Here is a 19,677-nt window from a genome sequence, read left to right as displayed (position 1 = left end):
AAAATTGGTTCCCCCATTTTCATTGGTTCTTCCACTTTCCATTTTCTCTTTTCATTTCCCATTCACTATTTCCCATTCATACCTTGCTAAACCCAACAATTAATAAGTTTCATTAATCACCTGGACTAATTTCCACCAGTCCAACTTTAAGTGTACTTGAATTTGTGTTTTTGGTCGTATGCCCAAATAATAATTGATTGTCACAAAATTGACTTATTCTTTTAATTAATTTGAGTATTTAACTAATGGTACGTTGGCGATTGTTATGTTCTTAGTTGGCAGTTATAGAGTTAATTGATTTTGGTGATTCTTTATAAATATATATTTTTTCAATTTTATGTTTTTCTTTATAAAATATATTCACTTTTAATTTGAAAAATAATATGTTAATTTATAAGGGAGTATAGGAAATCATTTTTACGATTGTTATATTGATCAATTTGTGCATTTGACACGTTAATGCACCTACTCTTCAATCATCATTTTATATATTCCACAGTAAATTTGTTCATAATGACCTCATCAATTGTGATAAGTCAAAAGATTAATAGTTGAATTGACGAAAGTATTTTAAGTTTTTGGTTGAATTTGGAAAAAGTGTTCCAGAAAGGAAGAAAAAACAGTGGCCGGAACGCAACGCAATTTTGAAAAGATAGAAGAAATACAAGCTTTAACATTTTTCATCTTTCGAAGGATCCACGTGTAAATCTTAAAGATTTTTTTAAATCTCAAAATACTTATCACATTCTATTTATCATGAAAAGTGCCAAATAACAAATATAAAGTCAGAAATTTCGATTGATTATGTGATTTAATTTCTTTACGTGGACACTTGTCTAATAATGTTCCTTAAACACTACGATTAATTATAAAGAGAATGACAGAATTAATTAAATTGGATAAACTCCAACAACATATTTCAATCATGTCAAAAGGGTTTTAATCATTGACCCCATGGTTAAATTTTTTAAATTTTTTTATAAAGGCAAGTGGACACCCTATAGTATTAAATTTCTTTGTGTTATGTCAATTTAGTAACTTATAAATTAAAGTTGTAATACGTTTCGTTTACTCATTCAAAACTTTGACATTTCTTATCGTGTTAATAATTGGAATTCTCTGAAAATAATTCAAAACCAGCAACACATTTTATATTTTTAAATTTATATCTTAAAGGCGAAGTTATCAAATAAGGCCACAAAACCAATGATAACCTCTACATAAAATATATATATGTAACTTATTTAAAACATATTGAATGTGCAAAATTTATTAACGTAATGATTAGGGTACGCTTTTGTCATTCTTCAACTTTTCACTGTGAGACTAATTAAGCAAAATTATTAATCAAAGTTTAACAAATAAAGTAAACTACTACCTCCGTATAAAAGAAAAATGATCTACCTTAACTTAATACGGAGTTTAAGAAAATAAATATATTTTTTCAATCTTGTAACCCTAAATTAAAGTTATGTCAAATGTATCAAAATGCCTTTTAAACTTGTTTGGTCTTAAACATTGCAGGTGAAGAGTTAAAATTAAAGTGTTTTCAGAAAAGAAAAAGAGATATTCATTTTAAAATAATTTTTTTCAAGCAGTAGGTCATTCTTTTTTAAACAAAGAGTATAACTTTTAAAGTAGAGAAAAGACATAAAGTCACCACTGAAGTTGTTTCGAATTTTCAAAAAGATACTTTAACTTTGTGGGTGTCCTATTACCCACGAAACCATCTAAATCCACAATAAATATACCCTTTTGACTAAATTTAACACCACTCGTGTTGTCACAAAATATGGGCGCGTGAAGGACTGTTCATACAGCTTCAGACCAACGTAAAATTGTCATATGGCACTCCCAATTTGACTTATTTTGAAAAAAAATATAAAAACCTATGTATTAATTTTTTTAAGCTTTATTAGGAATAGTTTTTAATTTTCAAATCTTTTTTCTCATCTTCCGTATCATCATTAGCTTACCCATATTTCTTGGGCATCTATGTCTTTCTACAAAAAAAAATCTTTTGATCTTTTTCCTTTCTGGTCATTATTTTTTTAAAACTAATGTTATTGTGTTCATTCTTATTTTTTTTGAATAACAAATTAGTTTAGTGATTTTATTCCTCCTACAAATCAAGTTTGGGATTTGGGAATAGTGAAACTATGGAAAACTCTATTTGGGAATAAGAAGTTGGAGAAGGAGGTGATTTAAATGTCAGATTTTGACTTAGTGATATTTTGAGTATTTAAATTTTAATTATTTGACGATATTTATTTTCATAAATAAATTAATTTGTGATAGTTTGACAAATAATTAGTAATGCTGCCGAAAAATTCCATCCCTCCACAACGGGTTTGGCGACTGTTCATCGCCACGAAAGGAATGGTAGAAGAAGAGGTTGAGGCGAAGAAGAAAGAGAAAAAGAAAAAGAAAAAGAAAAAGAAAAAGAAAAGCAAAGAAATCAAATAAAAATAATTAAAAATTACTTTTAACACTTGTCAAGTGACTATTAATGCGTGACTTATAGATATTTTTGTATAAGTGGTATTTGGTGAAAAATGGGATATACATACTATTGTGAAGTTGTTCAATGAGGTAATAGGACACCCACAAAATTAAAATATCTTTTTGAAAATTCGGGACAACTCCAATGGTGACTTTATTTCTTTTCTCTTTAAAGTAACACTAGAAATTAATACTTACTGAGATGGGCATCCAATAAAGGAATAGCTAATTGGCCAAAATAATAAACAATATAAATTTTTTCTCTATTTCATTTTACTTCATCTTTAATTTATAGTAAAATGAATTTTTATATTTACTTTTCTATTTTAATAAGTAAATATTTTTTTTTTCACATATTAGCTAACCTTAATATTAAATAACTATATGAAAGAGTAATAATCAAATTTAGAGTTCAAAATATCGCCGATAAAGTTAATTTAGTTACACATACAATTTAAATAAAAGTTTTTAAGGATTAGTGTATTAAATCAGACCAAGTAAAATGAAACAGAAGAAAAGAACCTATTTCCAAATAGAGATATTTATTCCTCCTATAAATATAAAAAGCGGAACACCAATTGAGATGGGCATGATAGTGAAATAAAAGAAGATGCATGGCATGCATGCTATTTTTTTCAAGAAAACAAGGTGCATGATATTGACTTTTTTTCAAATTTCCCCAAATTGAAAAAAAAAACATTCAAGGACAAAAACAATATTTAAGGGCAGGTGCAGATGTACCCACTAATTTCAGCTGGTATATATGTGGGTAATTAATTGACTTTTTTTTTTTTATAAATGTGTATTACCACAAAACCTACACTGCTACACAAATGAAATGGTTTTTGAGCAAAAGAAAATGATATTTTCAAATAGGCATAATACATAAACATGACTTTTAACTTAACTTTAACAGACAATTATGTCCTTCAATTTTGACTGTGCACAAAATACTTAAACTTGTATAAAATTGAATAAGTAGACACATGTGTCCTACATTGCCTAATACACGTAGGACATGAAATTGTGTACCATGTAGGACGAATGTATCTATTTGTTCAATTTTATACAAGTTTAAGTGTCTACTTATGCACACCCAAAGTTAAAGATCATAGTAGTCATGAGCGGACGCCAAGTTAAAGGTCATGTTTATGTATTATGTCTTTCAAATATCTTGCGTGTTATTTTCAGATGTTTGATATGTAAAAAAAGACTTCTTTTTTTTCCGGAAAAGACATACTCCCCCTGTCCACTTTTATTTGTCATGTTGTGCTTTTCGAAAATCAGTTTGACTAATTTTCAAAGTTAAATTAGATTACATTTATTTGATATTTTAAACAAAATATTAGATATTCAAAAACTATACGAAATGTACTATAAATTGCAAATTTTTGCATATCAATATGATGAAAAAATATATCGAATGTTAGTCAAAATTCTTACAGTTTGACTCTAAAAAGAAAAATCATGGCAATTAAAAGTGAACGGAGGATATAAAACTAAAATTAAAATTGTCATAAAAGAGTGAATATAATTATACGATCAAGGTAGGGAAGGTGGCTTTAGTGAAAGTTACACTACCTAAAGCTTTTTGATTTTATTGCTAAGACTTGCCCACAACTACCCACCACATTTCGTAAAGTTGACAAGTTGTGGTCTTAAAACAAAAACAAACAAACTAGGTTTTCTATTGTGACCCATTCAATTTATGCTCTTACATGACAACACAAAAGTCAAAAGACGTTTTTTTTTTAATTTACAATCAACAGTCTAATTATATCAACTTGAAAAAAGGGATTTGATAATTGAAGAACACATTAATTACCTGAATACATGTTGCCAATAATTGCATTGAATAATCTATTTTACATCTTTTCGTGATCAATTGGGTAGAAATAACCCAATTAATCGCTTTCTCAACATTTTTTTTTGTTTTCATAAGATATATTTATATTGAGGCTGTCTAATTTCGAATCCTTGTTTCATAATCAAATGCTCTGTACCAAAAATAATTTCATATTCATGGCTCGTGTCTGAAATCTTAAATTAAAAGTCATTTTTAATACGTTAAAGAAGATTTTTTTTTACCCTTTTCCGTTAATAAATGGTAGCTTAGTTTATTATTATTTTCCGCACGTATGCTCATTTGTGTGGATTGTGGCGTACAAAGTTTTTGTTTGGGTATTAGAATAGTTTTTTTTTTTTAAAAATAAAATATATCAGACATTGTAATTGGAAAATATTAAAACCTAAAAGCAAATTCCAAAAAGAAAGAAAAGGGCAGACTGGGAAGTGGTGCTCAATTATTGAACTCCTCATATTGCACTAATCAAATCTCTTCCTTTTTTTTTTACAACTCATGTTTCCGTACATACAAAAAAACAAAAACAAAAAGCAACCCCTCTATTTACTAATTTATCCATTTCTCAAATTTAAAAACATAAAAAAATGTAGCATAAGTATTTACTAAAATAAGATCATATTGTTTTTGTTGTTGTGGGGGCATAAAAATAAAATACTATTAGTAACACTCTTCACTTTCAATCTAAAAGTAACACCCCTCACGTGATGTGAAGGAGTTGCTCGGATGATAAGCACCCTCATTTCCAATCTGAAAATTGTGAATTCGAGTCACCAAGAAAGTAAAAATGATGGGGAACTCCTGGAGGAGTTAAAAAAAAAAGTGAGCCTATTTGGTTGGAAGACAAATTATGTGATAATTATAATGTAGAATTAAGTTTTATTTGATATTTTTAAGACAAATAAAATAAATTTGAAGAGAACGAGGGAGTCTTTTAGGTGACACTCTTTCCTTTTTATATAAATAACTTATGTATATACATTACTCTCTATATCTCCATTCAACACTTTTTTTTTAGTCTGTCTCAAAAAGAAATATAAATTTTTACCTTTCTATAACTAAAAAAACATTACTTCGAAATTCCCCCTCAACCCTTAATAAAATGATGAAATGATTTATAAGCATACAAATATTCATGATTTGTTTTATACCATAAATTTCAAAAATGTCCTTTTCTTTTTAAAATTAAGTCAAGTCAAACGATGCCACATAAATTAAAACAAAAAGAATATTCAAAAACATCAACCATATTATATTATATTAAGGAGTTTTATGTGGTGACTAAATCTCATATTCCACCAACCAAACGGCCACTAACACCATTGTTAAGGAAGGTATATACTAAATAGTATTATGCCATATATCGATGCCTATATATAAGGAAAAAGAAGTATAGCAATTCAATAAAGCTGAAACATCAACATAATTAGAGCACCTTTTGTATAAAGTGAGCTAGCTAAAGGGACGTGTCACTCAACAATTATTTAGCAATGTATTATGAACTCTTAGGATATATGAATATGAAGATGATAATAAATCTATAAAGGACCATACCTTTTAATTATATGAATGAGAATTTATACATGTCTTCATCCTTATCTTCTTATACAGTTATTATCCAACTTAGATAAGGTATAATGTATTAAGGAATCGTTATATATCCTTTTGCACGATTGAATATGCAATTTCTCATTTTTGTTTTTTATGCGTGCTTTGAATCTATTGCTATTTTAGATATGTTTTTTTTACTTTATTCTAAATTTGTATATTACATAGTTTTTTTTAAAGAAATATATCATAATAAAGGTTGATAATATAAGAGTAAAATAAAATTATTTAAAAATATTAATTGATATAAGTGGGGATTGAAAATTGTCGTAGAAATTTGACTTTTAAAGTAAAGTTGGGAGACGTAAATAATTTTCACCCTATTTTTAATTATTTTGTATGATGAATGATATTGATGACACCAGTTGAGCTTAAATTACGAAGAAATGGTCAATGCAAATTTGTATAGCCCACTTTCATGGATCAGAAATTTGGTGAAGAATATGTAAATTTTCTTCTTAGTTATGTTAAAATGTGTAAAATTCAATATACAGTCACCATAATAACATATTTAACCTCTATACCTAATACCTTACATAATTTTCGGCAAATATTAAGTACTTGACCATCCTTCACCTAAGATGGCTCCGCTCATTGCTCACCACAAGTGAAGTTATTGTTGTTATCTTTTTCTGCTTTACTTATTTTTATGAAGTCGAATTCCTCCTCTATGATTTGGCGCTAGCTAAGGAGAGCTGTAATAGGTCCCCAATCACTTTTCTTTTATCAAATATCAATCTTTTTGTTTGATGATTTTTCCTTTTTTCTCATAAACACTATTATAGTTGCACATAAAAAATAGATGGAAACCAACATTATATTAAAAGTTGAGAGCCAATAATGTAGTGTCAATTTCTAAATATAGGTAAAGTTAAACTAGAAATGAAACAACAATGATAATTGATGTCGGATTCACAAGATTCTGCTAAACCATTTAGCAGTCCTTTCACCTTTGAGCAAAAATTAGGTGGAATCCAGTTTTCGAGCCTGAGCTTTTAGACATTATACCCTCTAACTTACCTCACATTTATATTCATTAATTTTGGATGTCATAAGTAGCTAATTAAACTTCTATAAAGTTGAACAAGTAGACATATGCGTTCTACGTGACACTTTGCATCCTAAATGAAGTCCTACGTGTATTATGCCACGTAAAACACGTGTCTTTATTTGTTCAGTTTGATATGAATTTAAATGTACATTTATGCATTTAACTTCATTGTCCATTCCTTGTGAAAATAAAATTTGAACAAAAATATCTTTACACAACAACTTATAAAGATTTGAATCTCATTAATTGATAAATACCTAGTGCAATCTTAAAATTGATAAAAAAAATAAAATGAAACGGCCAAAAGTGATTAAAAAAAATAAAAAATGAAACGCCCACCGTGGGGCTCGAACCCACGACCACAAGGTTAAGAGCCTTGCGCTCTACCAACTGAGCTAGACGGGCTTGTTGTGTAAGTTTGTTAAAATTAATTATTTAGCCAGTCCATCAAAGCTTGTGAGACACAAGTATCATTCTCTATTTATTTATTTATCAGCATCTATTTATATTCAACAAGCTGCGAGAGGGACTGGTATTTGCTCGATGAAATGTTCTAAATACTACTCAATATCTTTTGATTTAACTTGCTTTAAGCATTACTCTAATCATTTTTAAGTGATAAGCCATTTATTTTCTGGTATCCAGCTATAAGTTCAGTGATTCTACAACAACAAACTATGCTTCAATATCAAGTAAGTTGGGATGGACTATATAAAACCTCACATATCAAATACTACCATTCAAAATCATCTTAAGACCAATTTTAAGATTACAACTCTAGATTGTGGTCTAATAAACCATTCAATCTGTAATCAGCAAAGAGGCAATATAGAACAACTACATACCTAGTGCAATTCACAAGTGAGGTGTGGAAAGGGTGGGATATATCATATACATACACCTTACCCCTACCTTTGTGAGGTAGAGAAGTTGTTTCCGACAGACAAAGGCAAGATAGAAAAGTGGGCAGAAAAGAAGAACAAGCAAAGGGAATGCTAAATATTACATTGCTTCCAACATCCAAAATTCCAGCACAACGCCCCGGATGTGCTGGCCCAGTGAGTTTATCACTGTTCAAGATTCTACCAACCATCGAGTTACAGTTATTCACCATTGTATTCATGAAACTTGTACAAGACACACAATTCAGCGTAATACACGAGTAGAGTTTTGAACACTTTATCCTGCTATCCCAAGTTTGGATGATTAGTGACTAAGGTGTACTTTCTTTGTTTAACCATCTGGCATCTGAAGCTCATTGACACGAATTTACTACATCCTATCCTCCTCAGACTCCACTAGTGGAATTTCACTCGGTGTGTTGTCGTTGTTGTTGTTCTTGTTATAGGTGAAGTTTGGTCTGCAACACATCTTGTCGAGTGTAATTTTCTCCTGCATCAGAACAATAACAATGAAATTATTAGTATTGAGTATTGACATCAATATACTACCACTACATGCCATGTTTCAATGATTTACCTCAGCCTTATCTAAGTCATAGCGGACGACAAAGATGCACGTGCATCTTGTATTATCATGTAGATTCCTTTGGATCTCCACAACCTCTGAGTCACCATATACTGCGAGATATTCATCTTCCTGTGAATTTGGAACATACAATTACAAAATGAGCATAACAAGACTTGGAGAAATGAAAGGACATATTTCGTGAAATCTATGGTGGTTTTTAAGAACCGAGGAGTATTATTCTTAACAAAAGTTGGCAAGATGAAATGATACCCTGAAGCACATCACAGGATCTCCGACGCTCAGCTTGACACATTCTGAGGGCTCTAAGGGAACAGAACGTTCACGTACTCCCCTTTTAACATTCACCCATTCATCTTCTTCATTACCAAAGCCAGCAAATCTTACACGAACTTCCTGCAAAATGAAATACTTCATATATTTCAGAACAAATCTTTGTCCAATGTAAAGTTCAGCGGATATGACGCTGATTGCTGCACCATAATATGGAGCTCATTCAACCACATATACTGTTCAAGTAAAATGCATTTCGACTTAAAAGAGTGACAAGTGAGTCCATCATCTACATTTCAAAATCAGTTATCAATGCATTTCTATCATATAAAACCTAGGGGAGGATTCCTGGCACTATTAGACTTTTCCTACTTAACAGTGGGGTCAAGGATATATCTTAAATCTCTCACATACACCGTGATCACTAGATTACTATAACTTCCAGCAGAGCCGGAGCCAGGTTTTTTACTTCCGGGGCTGAAAATATGAAAAGTACACACACGAAGAAGCCAAAGAAAGTTCAACATCTACTATATATACATAAAAAAATCATTTTAACCATGTATAAACAGTATAAAGTTTCATCGATAAACCCCCTTGACCTTACCTATCTCCGCCTATGACTTCTAGGTAAACAAGAACCAAAGGGCATATTCTAGTTTAAAATGTCAATACAAATAGGAAAACCAGATAAAGGATCAGAGAGAACAAACATCTTACAAGCTCGCCCGTGTAAAGAACTCTGAAGTTGAGAAATGAGGCCACATCATACCTGCAAAAGCCAGAGAAACGGCTACTTGGTCAGACTGGGTCAATATCAATTTTGCCGCAGCAGTAAGAGCCTGAGAGAGCATAACACACTTCGCAACATTTAATTTCATATTAATTACGTTAGGACTTCATTAAAACTTAACTTTATTCGCAAGAGTGGTTCTTTGTTTTCCTAAAGGTCAGTCCATAATCTAGAGTAGGAGAATTGGGACGAGATAGAAACAGACAAGAGAAGGAGAAAAAGAATAGTTGACAGCAAATGATAGTCGCAGAAAAAAGTTCAAAAGCAGACAAGGCTTGCACAGAGATAAGGAGAAGCAAAAGTCATTTTGAATAAAAGAGACCAACAAAGAAGCAGCGAAACAGAAGTCATATACGAAGAGTTTTTGCAAATGAAAGAACAGAAAGAAGAAAGTAAGAAAAGGCTGAAGAGTATTGAGAGAGGAATGTTTTGTGCCTCAATGTCTGAAGCGCAAACTTCTTTGAAGTTGCTTCGCTTCACTGATGAGAAGCAATGAACGCTTGCTTCCGAAGTGCTTCATGACTTTAAGCAACGGAGTGATCTCTCTTTATAACATCTCAGTATATAATTCTAGATCTGCAGCATAGTTTTTTGAGGATGAGCTAGTATCTTATCGAATTCATACATAGATATGGGAACATAATTCTTGGTGAGTAGAGTTCAGAAAGCATACAAGCAACTCAAGCTGGTTCCTTTTGCCTAAACAAGGAAGCATTGGATATAAAAATCTAGTATTACTATTGAGAAAGGAGTTTTGTCACACAGGATTCCGTTGACCTTTAGTCCTTTACGACATTCATATTTTCGGTAGAATTCTATGCTCAGGACAAAGAGTTGCTATGACTAGCACCAACTCATCCTGTTAATGCCTGAACCATTCAGCCACTGAATATTGCCAACTTTTGCCTTTCAATCCGAGGTATGAAAGACTTGCCTCTACAGTATGGTATGTTCATTTTTCTTCGACATTTCATGGTAAAAGTTGAGAGAAAATGATAGATCAGTTCTCTGATGAGGTGATAGTTTTTCACTTATTAGTAGCTCTTATGCTTCCTATCATTGTTATGTTCCTGAGAATGCCTTAATACATCTTTACTAGCTTCAACTTCTTAAACTCCACTCCCAAGCTGCTGAACTCGGATATCCATAAGTTGCTTTTACCAGCACAAATTAACTACAAGAGATCTGATGTTTCATCATGACATTTTATCACCTCTGGCAATCTAAGATGCAGGTTTGCTAAGTATATAAGAAATGCAAATTATGTCATTCGTTAATTATTATTTTTCCAACCTAAAGGGCCACTAGCAGCGATTCTTCTTCCATATCTGGTAACAAAACTGAAGACCAATAGTATTGAGACAAAATCAGAAACTACAAGGCTGTGATCTATGAGGAGAAATAGATTAGGTCTAAACACGTGGAATCTCAGCAAAATAAAGCACTATCTGTCGTATAGAGAACGCTATAGCTACATATCAAATACTCACCAAGCTAAATCCTTTGCTGACAGAGCTTCAAAAGCCAACCCTGTGAGTTCTTTGGCCATCTCTGCTGCAGAAACTACAATAGAATGCACATTGGTCTGAGATTGACAGTAACAGCAACCAAGTAGTTACAAAGTTCAAGGCACTCTATTTAAAATACGAGTCTGTTTATCATTAATACAATACATCATTTTTCTTATGACATTGCACTCATGCATATCATAATACGATACTGTAGCAAGTACTCTCTATGTTCAACCATGATAAGTGAGAAAACAGATAAAATCAAGTAAAATGTCTTAAAACCACAGGATATGCATTACGTAAATTGTCTCCTGGTTTCACCAAGATGCTAGCAACTGTTTAAATTAAACTGGTGTATCTTGGGAACAAAAGCAATTCGATAAGACTAAATTTGTAAGACTACAGGCAACAGCAAAGTATTTCATGTCGGCACATTTGAATGAAACTTTTTGTCAAACTCATAAGAAGAGAAAATTTCAACGAAATAGCAGATTAAAACAGATAAACAGGAAAAGAAGATACCGGTGGCTCATCTTCACTATAAACTGGTGATTATGTGTGTTAGTTACATAAAGGTTCTTTATATCTAATTCTTCTTTTTTCATAGTTATCTATATTTCAGCTACTCAAAAGAAAATTGATGTGATTCATACATCGATACGAATAAACTACGTCTAATCCCTTAGTGAGGACAAAATCATACATGTGGACCATGAATAACCATAGCTCAAAAATGCAGTCTCAATTCACTACAGTAATACAGGCCAGTGAGAAATTAGTAACCTCTGGGCCTCTGAGGCATGTCATATGCACATTCTGGGAGTCTTGTGTAACCACAAGCATCGTATTTTTTGTAGACCACCAGAGATGAACTTGTGTTTTTAGATTTTGGTTTTCTTCCTCGTCGTTTAGGAACAACAGGTTCTTCATAATCATCAACATGTTCTACATAATCATCAACAGGGACTTCAGCTGCTTTTGGTTTTTTCTTATCAAGAAACCAACTTTGCACCTTTGACATAACAAAAACATAATGAAAATTTGTAAGAATGTCTCTTTCTTTCTTGACAACTCTTTAATTTCAACTTTCCACATGCTACATATCTTTAGTTTAAGATCACACAATTCAAAAAGTATCCTTTACTTTCTATACTTAAAGCCAAGTCAAAACCAGACAAACAAATTGAAACGGAGGGACTACCAAAGAATGCAATAAAAACAGAAAATATTGACAAAGTTTAGAGATAAACCTGTTCCCCTTTTATTAAAGATTTTCCAGTACGAAATGGCGAAGAACTGCAAGAATTAACAATTAGCAACAAGAAATAAAAGACAATTTAATCCAATTATTTTCTTACCTAAACTTGGTAGCAAATTCTTGACACAACTCTTGACTGATTGATTTTCCTTTCAATCCTTTAAAGAAAGTGGTCATTTCCATAGCCTGTTGACAGAAAACTGAAAATCCTCAGAAAATTAATCCACATTTGGTAATTTAATTTAATCCAAAAGACATGAAATAATTTAATCAAGAAAGTGAATTGAAATTTACCTCAGCTAAGGTGAAATCCATTAATTCTTCATCTGTTTCCATCAAGTCATCCATTTTTTTTTTCTGTGTAAACCAAACACAGAATAAGAGAAGAGAGAGAGAGAGTGTTTTTGTGGGATTTTGTGCTGCTGTCTGCCTGAGAGAGAAGCAGAGTTGTGACTTTGTTTGGGAAAAAAAGTTAGATCCTCTGAGTCGAGGTGAGTGTTTAGTGTACGTGGTAATCCAATAGATAGTTGACACGTGTGTGTATGATGACGATAATTGGTGGAGCGAGTCATGCAACACAAGTACTCCAAACGAAACTAAACTGAAATGGGCAAAATTGGGTAACAAATAAATTTTGAGATCCCTTTTAAAATTGAAAATCACTTCTTAATTTTAAAATATTATATTTACTTATATTTTTTTATTATTATTTATGTAACTTTTTAAAAAGATGGGCAAAATGGTCTCTAAATTGGAAGAAATAGATGGCCAAAAAGATTATGATTTAAGAAAAGAGATCTCTTAAGAAAATTCTAATAAATAACATCATATAATGGGGGAAAGGATTATATTCTCCAACAAATAAATTATGTAGTATTTGTTATTTGTTATACTTTTTAAATATATTCTTTTAGGATTAGATATGTTCTTTACACTTTAAAAAAGATCATAATCATCCTACAATGTTAATTTCTCATATTCCACCTAAAATTTCCTATATATGCCTACGTGACATTTTTTTTTTCCAATTAAATTTACTTACTCATTTTATATAAGATATTTTCTTGTATGAAGCAGTGAAAAAGGTCATAAATATATCTCTTCACTTTGTGTTTTAGCTAAATTTATCCTAAGTATACTATAAGGTCAAATATGCCTCTATTTTTAAATTGGACTCAACCCAACCCACTAAACTAAATAATACATAAATCTCAATTACAAATATCCTAATGCATTTTTATTTGATTTAGAGATTCCTTTCAAAACATGGGCACTTTTGCCCACTTTAATAACGGTTGGAGCATATGTGACTCTATAGTATAATTAATGAGCTGTTTTTGACACTTTTAAATAACTAGAGGGTTTTTTTCTTCAATGTTAGGAAAAAAATCACTTTAATTTTAATAAAGATATAAATTATTGTCCAACGGTCGACTCTTGGCGCATATTAAGGCACATAGTAACCGTTGTTGAGACAAACTCGTCGTCTTCCACAATTCACAATTAACATATCTCTCTCTCTCTGTTTCCTTTTGTTTTTTGAGTTATTATTAATTTCTTCTTCTCTATTCTTCACAATTCACATAATCATCAATGGAAGCTGCAAAAGAAAATGGTGGTAAAGTTCAGCATGTTACAAAGGCATCATCAGATCAGCTACTGAGGAAGTTTGCTGAGATGGATTCTGAATTAGAAGTTAAAAAGGAGCTCAGATTAGCTAAAAGAAGGAAAAGAACACTACAAACCAAAGTTGATACTATTAATCATGTTTTCGGCGAAAGGAAATCCCTGTTACCTCCCGCAGTTTCTCAAAGATCCGTGGCGTTGATTGTAAAAGCAAAGCTTAGGGCTAGGAATCTCAACAACAGATCCTTTTTTGGTACTATTGAGAAGGTTAGAGTAATTCATTCTTCATCACTTGCTATTTTTGCTCCGCTAATTTCATAGCAGATTGATCGATTTAATTATCAAATACGCCTTTAATAAAGATTAATTCGTCAGTGCATTCTAGCAAAAATAATAACAGAGTCAGCTAATTTCATCATATTTAGGGCTCCTTTGCTACGAGGATAACACATAATTTTAGGATGAGTTTATTCCAGGTTTGGTTGGGATAACTTATGGTGGGATTAGTTATCTCCGGATTGTATCAGATAGCTTCAAATCTGCAATTGTTATGATATACTGATAAATTTGTTCTAAATCACTTGTCTTTTTTCTTCTTCTTATACATAGACATGGCGCAGAACTGTACAAGGGGCTTCAAAGGTCTTCATTGAGAAGCATTACAATCGGCATAGACGTCTAATTAGTGATGCAGAGTATTAGGTAAAGATCTGTTAAAACAAGGTTGGCTTCTTACTATATTCTTCCATCTATGGGTAAGAAATAGTAACTACATTCTTTATTTATTTATTTTCCTTGTCAAGCTGCTGCTTTTGATTTGTAGTGTGTAATCGTGTTATTTCATTCTTTAACTTGTATGTTTGTGTAATTTTGATAAAAGAATAAGAATTGCTGAATCACAGTATTGATCAAGTTGGTCTATGTTGTAGAATTAATGTATCTAAACCCCAAGTTGAGCTCGTTTCCAGATGCTCAAAAGGAAAATTATGGTAATATGGCCAGCAAGTTTCGTGTGGAGAATTATTACGGAGATGATGATCCCAACAATTAGGGGATAGCAGCTGGATTCACCTAGCTAGAGGCTTATACAATAGTATGATATAGCAAGTAGAGATATTTCAGTAGCACAATCTTATCAAGAATTACGAGGCTGTCTGCCAGTTTTCGTGATGCAACATGAATTTATCATGTCTGATGGCTATCTCAAACATGGGAAGAGTCCTCTAGCAGTGAGAACAACTCCGAAAACTTATCAAGGACCAGAGTTGTGAAGACTTTAACCCCGATCATGTATTCTGAGTAGTCAAACATGGGAAGGATTGATGCATCAAAATGTTATGTTTTGAGATTCTTTGTAAGATCATTCCATCTCCTGATATCAGTTCAAACGATCCATATTGCTAATTTTAGATCGATTAGGATTTTACACTTGGTATAACTGATTCTTCATGTTCATATTGTAAGAATGATGCAAAATTCATTTCGCCACAACCATGTTCTACTAAACTATGTCTTTCATTTTCTTCTTTTCACTTTCCAGTTTTGGTGTGATCTTTTCAATTAACAATCAAAAAGTCTTGTGCAACATTTAGTTGTGTGACAACAGATGGTGAGTGAAAGCAATGTAGATTTGAGAAATCAACATTTACCTACTGTAACTTGTATGGATGTCCACATTTGATTTAAGTTCAACCTTCCAAGTAATTCCTTATAATTTGGGCTCCAAGATCTGTCACTAGCTCCTGGTGCCAACAAGTTCAAAAAGTGAACTGCATAGGTTTTGACATTTATCAACTAGCTCCATTCATGTTCCTCACCTACTAAGGGGCTTATATTTGTGCATTATGCAACTTTGACTTATCACATAACAAGCCATGTTATTTCAGATTCTTGTGCATGGACCCTAGATTTTTGTATTTGACATTATGTTCTTATGCCATACTCTATTATTTATAAAACCTTGTAGTAACAGTTCAGCAGAAACCACAAGAGTCAATAATGGATTTTATCATCCTTCTCATCGTCATCCTTGCTCTTTCTTGCAAACCAATTATCATAATATCCGGATCTGTGACAAACGATAGATATTCAACTACAAACTCTTCCACCAATGTTGCTCTTTCTGCACGAAAAGTTGTATTTCCTCCTCCCAGACAGCTAGGAAAATACACGAGGACAGATAATTCTAATGACGATGACTTGATCTGCAAAACTTGCAAGAGATTATCAGAACATCGTACATGTTGTTTCAACTACTTTTGTGTTGATTTGTTCACCAACAGGTTCAACTGTGGCTCCTGTGGCCTCGTCTGTATCGTTGGAACAAGATGTTGCGGTGGGATCTGTGTGGACATCAAGAAAGACAACGGAAATTGTGGCAAGTGTTATAATGTATGCTCTCCTGGTCAGAACTGTTCATTTGGCCTTTGTGTCTATGCCTAATTAACTGTATTTCTCTATCTCTAGCAATAACCAATTCCCCCGTCCCCCGGGTGAAATGTTACATCTTGTTCAAGTTTTCTAGTTGGTTACATCTATATGAGAGAAATTTAAATAAAGATAATAGCATGATCAAAATCTTAAATCTCATATATTTGACAAAACATATCCGAAAACCATGTACAATCTAACAACAACAAAAATGAAAAGGCAAACTGAAATGCTCTGTATCAGACACATTATAGAAAATCTTCAACTCTTCAAAGCTTCTTATAGATATAAATGAAGAAATTGTAAATAAGAATAAATGCTATCGCGATAATAATTTGTTGCCCAATTGAAATGGTCTTCTCTTGTTCATGTTCATGCTTAGTAGAGTTATCTTCGACGATCTTAGGGGGAGAAATTAGTAAAGCCATGGATACGCAATCCTCTGTTTTACCTTGATAAACAGGCCTTCCTACCACATGCTTGTATTGTCCACCACTCCATCTCTAAAACATTAAAATTAAAAAATGAAAAGAAAATAAAAACATAAATCTTAAAGACTTCAAGTGAAATATTACAAATCCAAGAATGATAGTTATCATTAACTTTTCCATTTTTTTAATCTAAAATGATGGTAGAACAAAGTGGTTAATATGATGTTCGTAAAATATGAAAAGAAAGATACTACTAAAAGCAAAAGGCCTAAAGTTAAACACAATAATGGCCGTCATAATGGATCATTTTGTGACATTTTATTAGTTTTTAATCTCAGTGGATCGTGACAACAAGTTCATTCTGCTTAGAAGGATATATATGCTCATAGACATTGAAATTTATTACCTGTAAGAGATCTCCGATGGTGACGATAAGTGAATCTTTACCAGGCTGAAAAGAGACCCAACCTTTCTTAGAATAAACATGAAACTCTGAGCATCCATTGCTAACATGCAAACACAATGCATGAGGAAACTCAGATCCTCTTATCAACATTCTAATCACATCATATTGTAAGGTGTTCATCATGTACTCTTCATCTCCTTTTAAACTTCCTTTATGCTTGTGTAGATAACAGATGGAGGTTGCTGGCAAATCCCCATTTTCGTCCTGCATTTCATCTATATTTTCATTGATTAATTTTTTAGGAGTATTCTGCTGTAGGAATTGTAGGATTCTTCCAGCTATGTCTTTCATGCCATCCAAAAGTTTTTCCATATTTTCCCTGTCATTGAAATTGAACAATTTTATTAGTACGATACTTTCGATTGACAAGGTGAATTATCAGCTAATATGATTTAGAATATCTCGCGTTGAAAGTCATCATCGTTTAGCACGCATGCGAATCATGAAGGGCAATAATTATATGAAAGAGAAAAAAAAAATAGCTAGCACGTTATTGCAATGATTTCAGTTTGAGATTATAAGTTATGTTACTAATGACGGAGCCAAAATTTTCATCAAATAAACATGTTAATAACGTTGGCAAATGAGCGAGTCAAATTAGATATGACTTATGAGCAAGCTTATATACACTTTCCTAACCATCAACCAAACGACCCCATAGTCCCTCTCAAACCAACAGTTTTGTTTACATTTTTTTTTCTCTCAACTCGTCTTCATGAGTCATGGCAAAGAATTTGGCATAAATATATGAATTATCATTGTGTCACCATATAGTTAAAGGTTTAATCATTGGTTACATGCAAAAAAAATTACATAAATAAATTCAATTTGATTAGAGTATAATTAAATCACATCAAATTGATCAAAACGCAAGGATTAACCATTGAATCGAAACAATATGGTCATTAGAGGTTGATCATTAGATCCTAGAATTAACAAACATTACCGCTAAATATGAAATATAAAATTTCACATTATCAATCTTTACTACAAAGGGCAGATTAATTAAAAACAAATTAAAAGAGGGGACAAAATAGATGAATTTAATTACCTGAAATTCGAAAATCCAAGAGGCCAAATTCCCTCCATTTCTTTGTTGAAATTTTGATCTCCTCTGCACCAAACAAACTCTTCACTCGTCTCTCTTTCCTCCTCTCCGTGAAATTCCTCAAATCCATATAACTTCTCCGATGACCTTGTCAATTTTTCCTTTCTATCCGGCGAAATCCCGAAGATTCCGTCCCCGGCAGACAAAACTAATTTGATCAGATCCCCTGAAATTCCATGGTTAACAACCTCAAAGCATCCAATCGTCGCAACTGAATCCAGAATTTTCGCGATTGCGTCATTGTTCAAGGACGCTAATGACTGAAAATCGAGTTTCGACGGATTGTGAATTGATTTTTGCCTCGGGAATACTCGATCAGGTAGCACGAGGTCTGGTACTCTTAACGAATTTTGCAGAAATTCCGTGAGGACTTCATCGTTCCTAACGCAGGATCGGCGTCCTGAGGCGATCGGAGATGGCGGCGGTGCACGGAAATCGATGAAGGAATTATCCGGCATTGTTTCTGGCGAAACTGCCATATGTTTTAGAATCTAAACAGATTGGTTATATTATCGAAAAGACTAGTAGAATTATAAAAGGGGAAAAAAAGAGGAGGAAGCAGCAATGATGAGAATGTTCGAAAAGTCGCATACAATTGGAGAATCGGCATGTCCCTTCGCTTTTAATATGCTCTGCTTTTTCATATATTAGCTCTGCTTTACAGGTATGATACTTTCTCTTCTTCCTTAATACTACTATTGCCTTTTGCTAATTTTCTTCATTATGGGCTGTAAATTAACTGGACTGATTTTGTTCTTTGAGTGTCCTTTTCATGAGTCTTTCATACTTGGGATTTAGATACAGTAGTAATAAAGAAATTCAGTTGATATTGACATGAACATCTATGAATTCTTCATGGAAATTATAGATTTGCTTTGTAACAGCAAATAGATGGATTTGTTAAAAATAAGTATGATGATTCCAATTGAACAGTTCAAAATCATTTTGCTTGTTGCTGGTGGTTGACGAGTAAAAAACAAAATACTAAAGCATGACATGACATACTAAAAAAGAACGATAACTACAACAAAATAATTTCATAATCGAAGTGCAACATGCATTAAATAGTACTAATAGTAACATCAAATAATAAGAAACTTTTGGTGTAATAATACGACTACTAGCATGGAAGAATAAGCAAGATAGTTCTCAACTATCCAACCAATCATCTACCATGATATGTGTCCTCCATATGATCTCATCTAAGATCATGTCCTCGATTAGGTTGAACTCATGTCATGTCATGTTTAATCACATGTCAGCTTAAATTT

General features: G+C 32.3%; 4 protein-coding genes and 1 non-coding gene across 5 annotated transcripts; 2 read left to right on the top strand and 3 right to left on the bottom strand.

Moving 5' to 3' along the window:
* Nucleotides 1-7,354: 7,354 nt before the first annotated feature.
* TRNAK-CUU (transfer RNA lysine (anticodon CUU)) lies at nucleotides 7,355-7,427 on the bottom strand. Its single transcript has one exon. It is a non-coding gene; the product is annotated as a tRNA-Lys (tRNA).
* Nucleotides 7,428-7,884: 457 nt separating this feature from the next.
* On the bottom strand, nucleotides 7,885-12,822 carry LOC102579829 (protein SAWADEE HOMEODOMAIN HOMOLOG 1). The gene is made up of 9 exons (XM_006342983.2): nucleotides 12,640-12,822; nucleotides 12,446-12,531; nucleotides 12,338-12,383; nucleotides 11,871-12,099; nucleotides 11,067-11,139; nucleotides 9,504-9,555; nucleotides 8,763-8,906; nucleotides 8,502-8,621; nucleotides 7,885-8,414 (listed from the first exon to the last, which is right to left on the bottom strand). The coding sequence occupies exons 1-9, from the start codon at nucleotides 12,691-12,693 to the stop codon at nucleotides 8,295-8,297; spliced, it is 924 nt and encodes a 307-aa protein (XP_006343045.1). The 5' UTR covers nucleotides 12,694-12,822; the 3' UTR covers nucleotides 7,885-8,294.
* A 983-nt stretch (nucleotides 12,823-13,805) lies between these two features.
* Nucleotides 13,806-14,892, top strand: LOC102585896 (uncharacterized). The gene is made up of 2 exons (XM_006343083.2): nucleotides 13,806-14,238; nucleotides 14,581-14,892. Exons 1-2 carry the CDS (start codon nucleotides 13,939-13,941, stop codon nucleotides 14,671-14,673), a joined length of 393 nt encoding a protein of 130 aa, XP_006343145.1. The 5' UTR covers nucleotides 13,806-13,938; the 3' UTR covers nucleotides 14,674-14,892.
* Nucleotides 14,893-15,956: 1,064 nt separating this feature from the next.
* On the top strand, nucleotides 15,957-16,497 carry LOC102579502 (protein STIG1). Its single transcript, XM_006342982.2, has one exon. The coding sequence runs from the start codon at nucleotides 15,970-15,972 to the stop codon at nucleotides 16,411-16,413; it is 444 nt and encodes a 147-aa protein (XP_006343044.1). The 5' UTR covers nucleotides 15,957-15,969; the 3' UTR covers nucleotides 16,414-16,497.
* A 48-nt stretch (nucleotides 16,498-16,545) lies between these two features.
* LOC102579177 (flavonol synthase/flavanone 3-hydroxylase) lies at nucleotides 16,546-19,226 on the bottom strand. The gene is made up of 3 exons (XM_006342981.2): nucleotides 18,350-19,226; nucleotides 17,239-17,617; nucleotides 16,546-16,904 (listed from the first exon to the last, which is right to left on the bottom strand). The coding sequence occupies exons 1-3, from the start codon at nucleotides 18,883-18,885 to the stop codon at nucleotides 16,671-16,673; spliced, it is 1,149 nt and encodes a 382-aa protein (XP_006343043.1). The 5' UTR covers nucleotides 18,886-19,226; the 3' UTR covers nucleotides 16,546-16,670.
* Between the last annotated feature and the right edge of the window lie 451 nt (nucleotides 19,227-19,677).

This window comes from Solanum tuberosum, unplaced genomic scaffold, assembly GCF_000226075.1.
Source record: "Solanum tuberosum cultivar DM 1-3 516 R44 unplaced genomic scaffold, SolTub_3.0 scf00040, whole genome shotgun sequence".
Lineage (NCBI taxonomy): Eukaryota > Viridiplantae > Streptophyta > Magnoliopsida > Solanales > Solanaceae > Solanum > Solanum tuberosum.
Note: the sequence above shows the minus strand (reverse complement) of the source record. Positions and strands in the feature narration are given on the sequence as shown.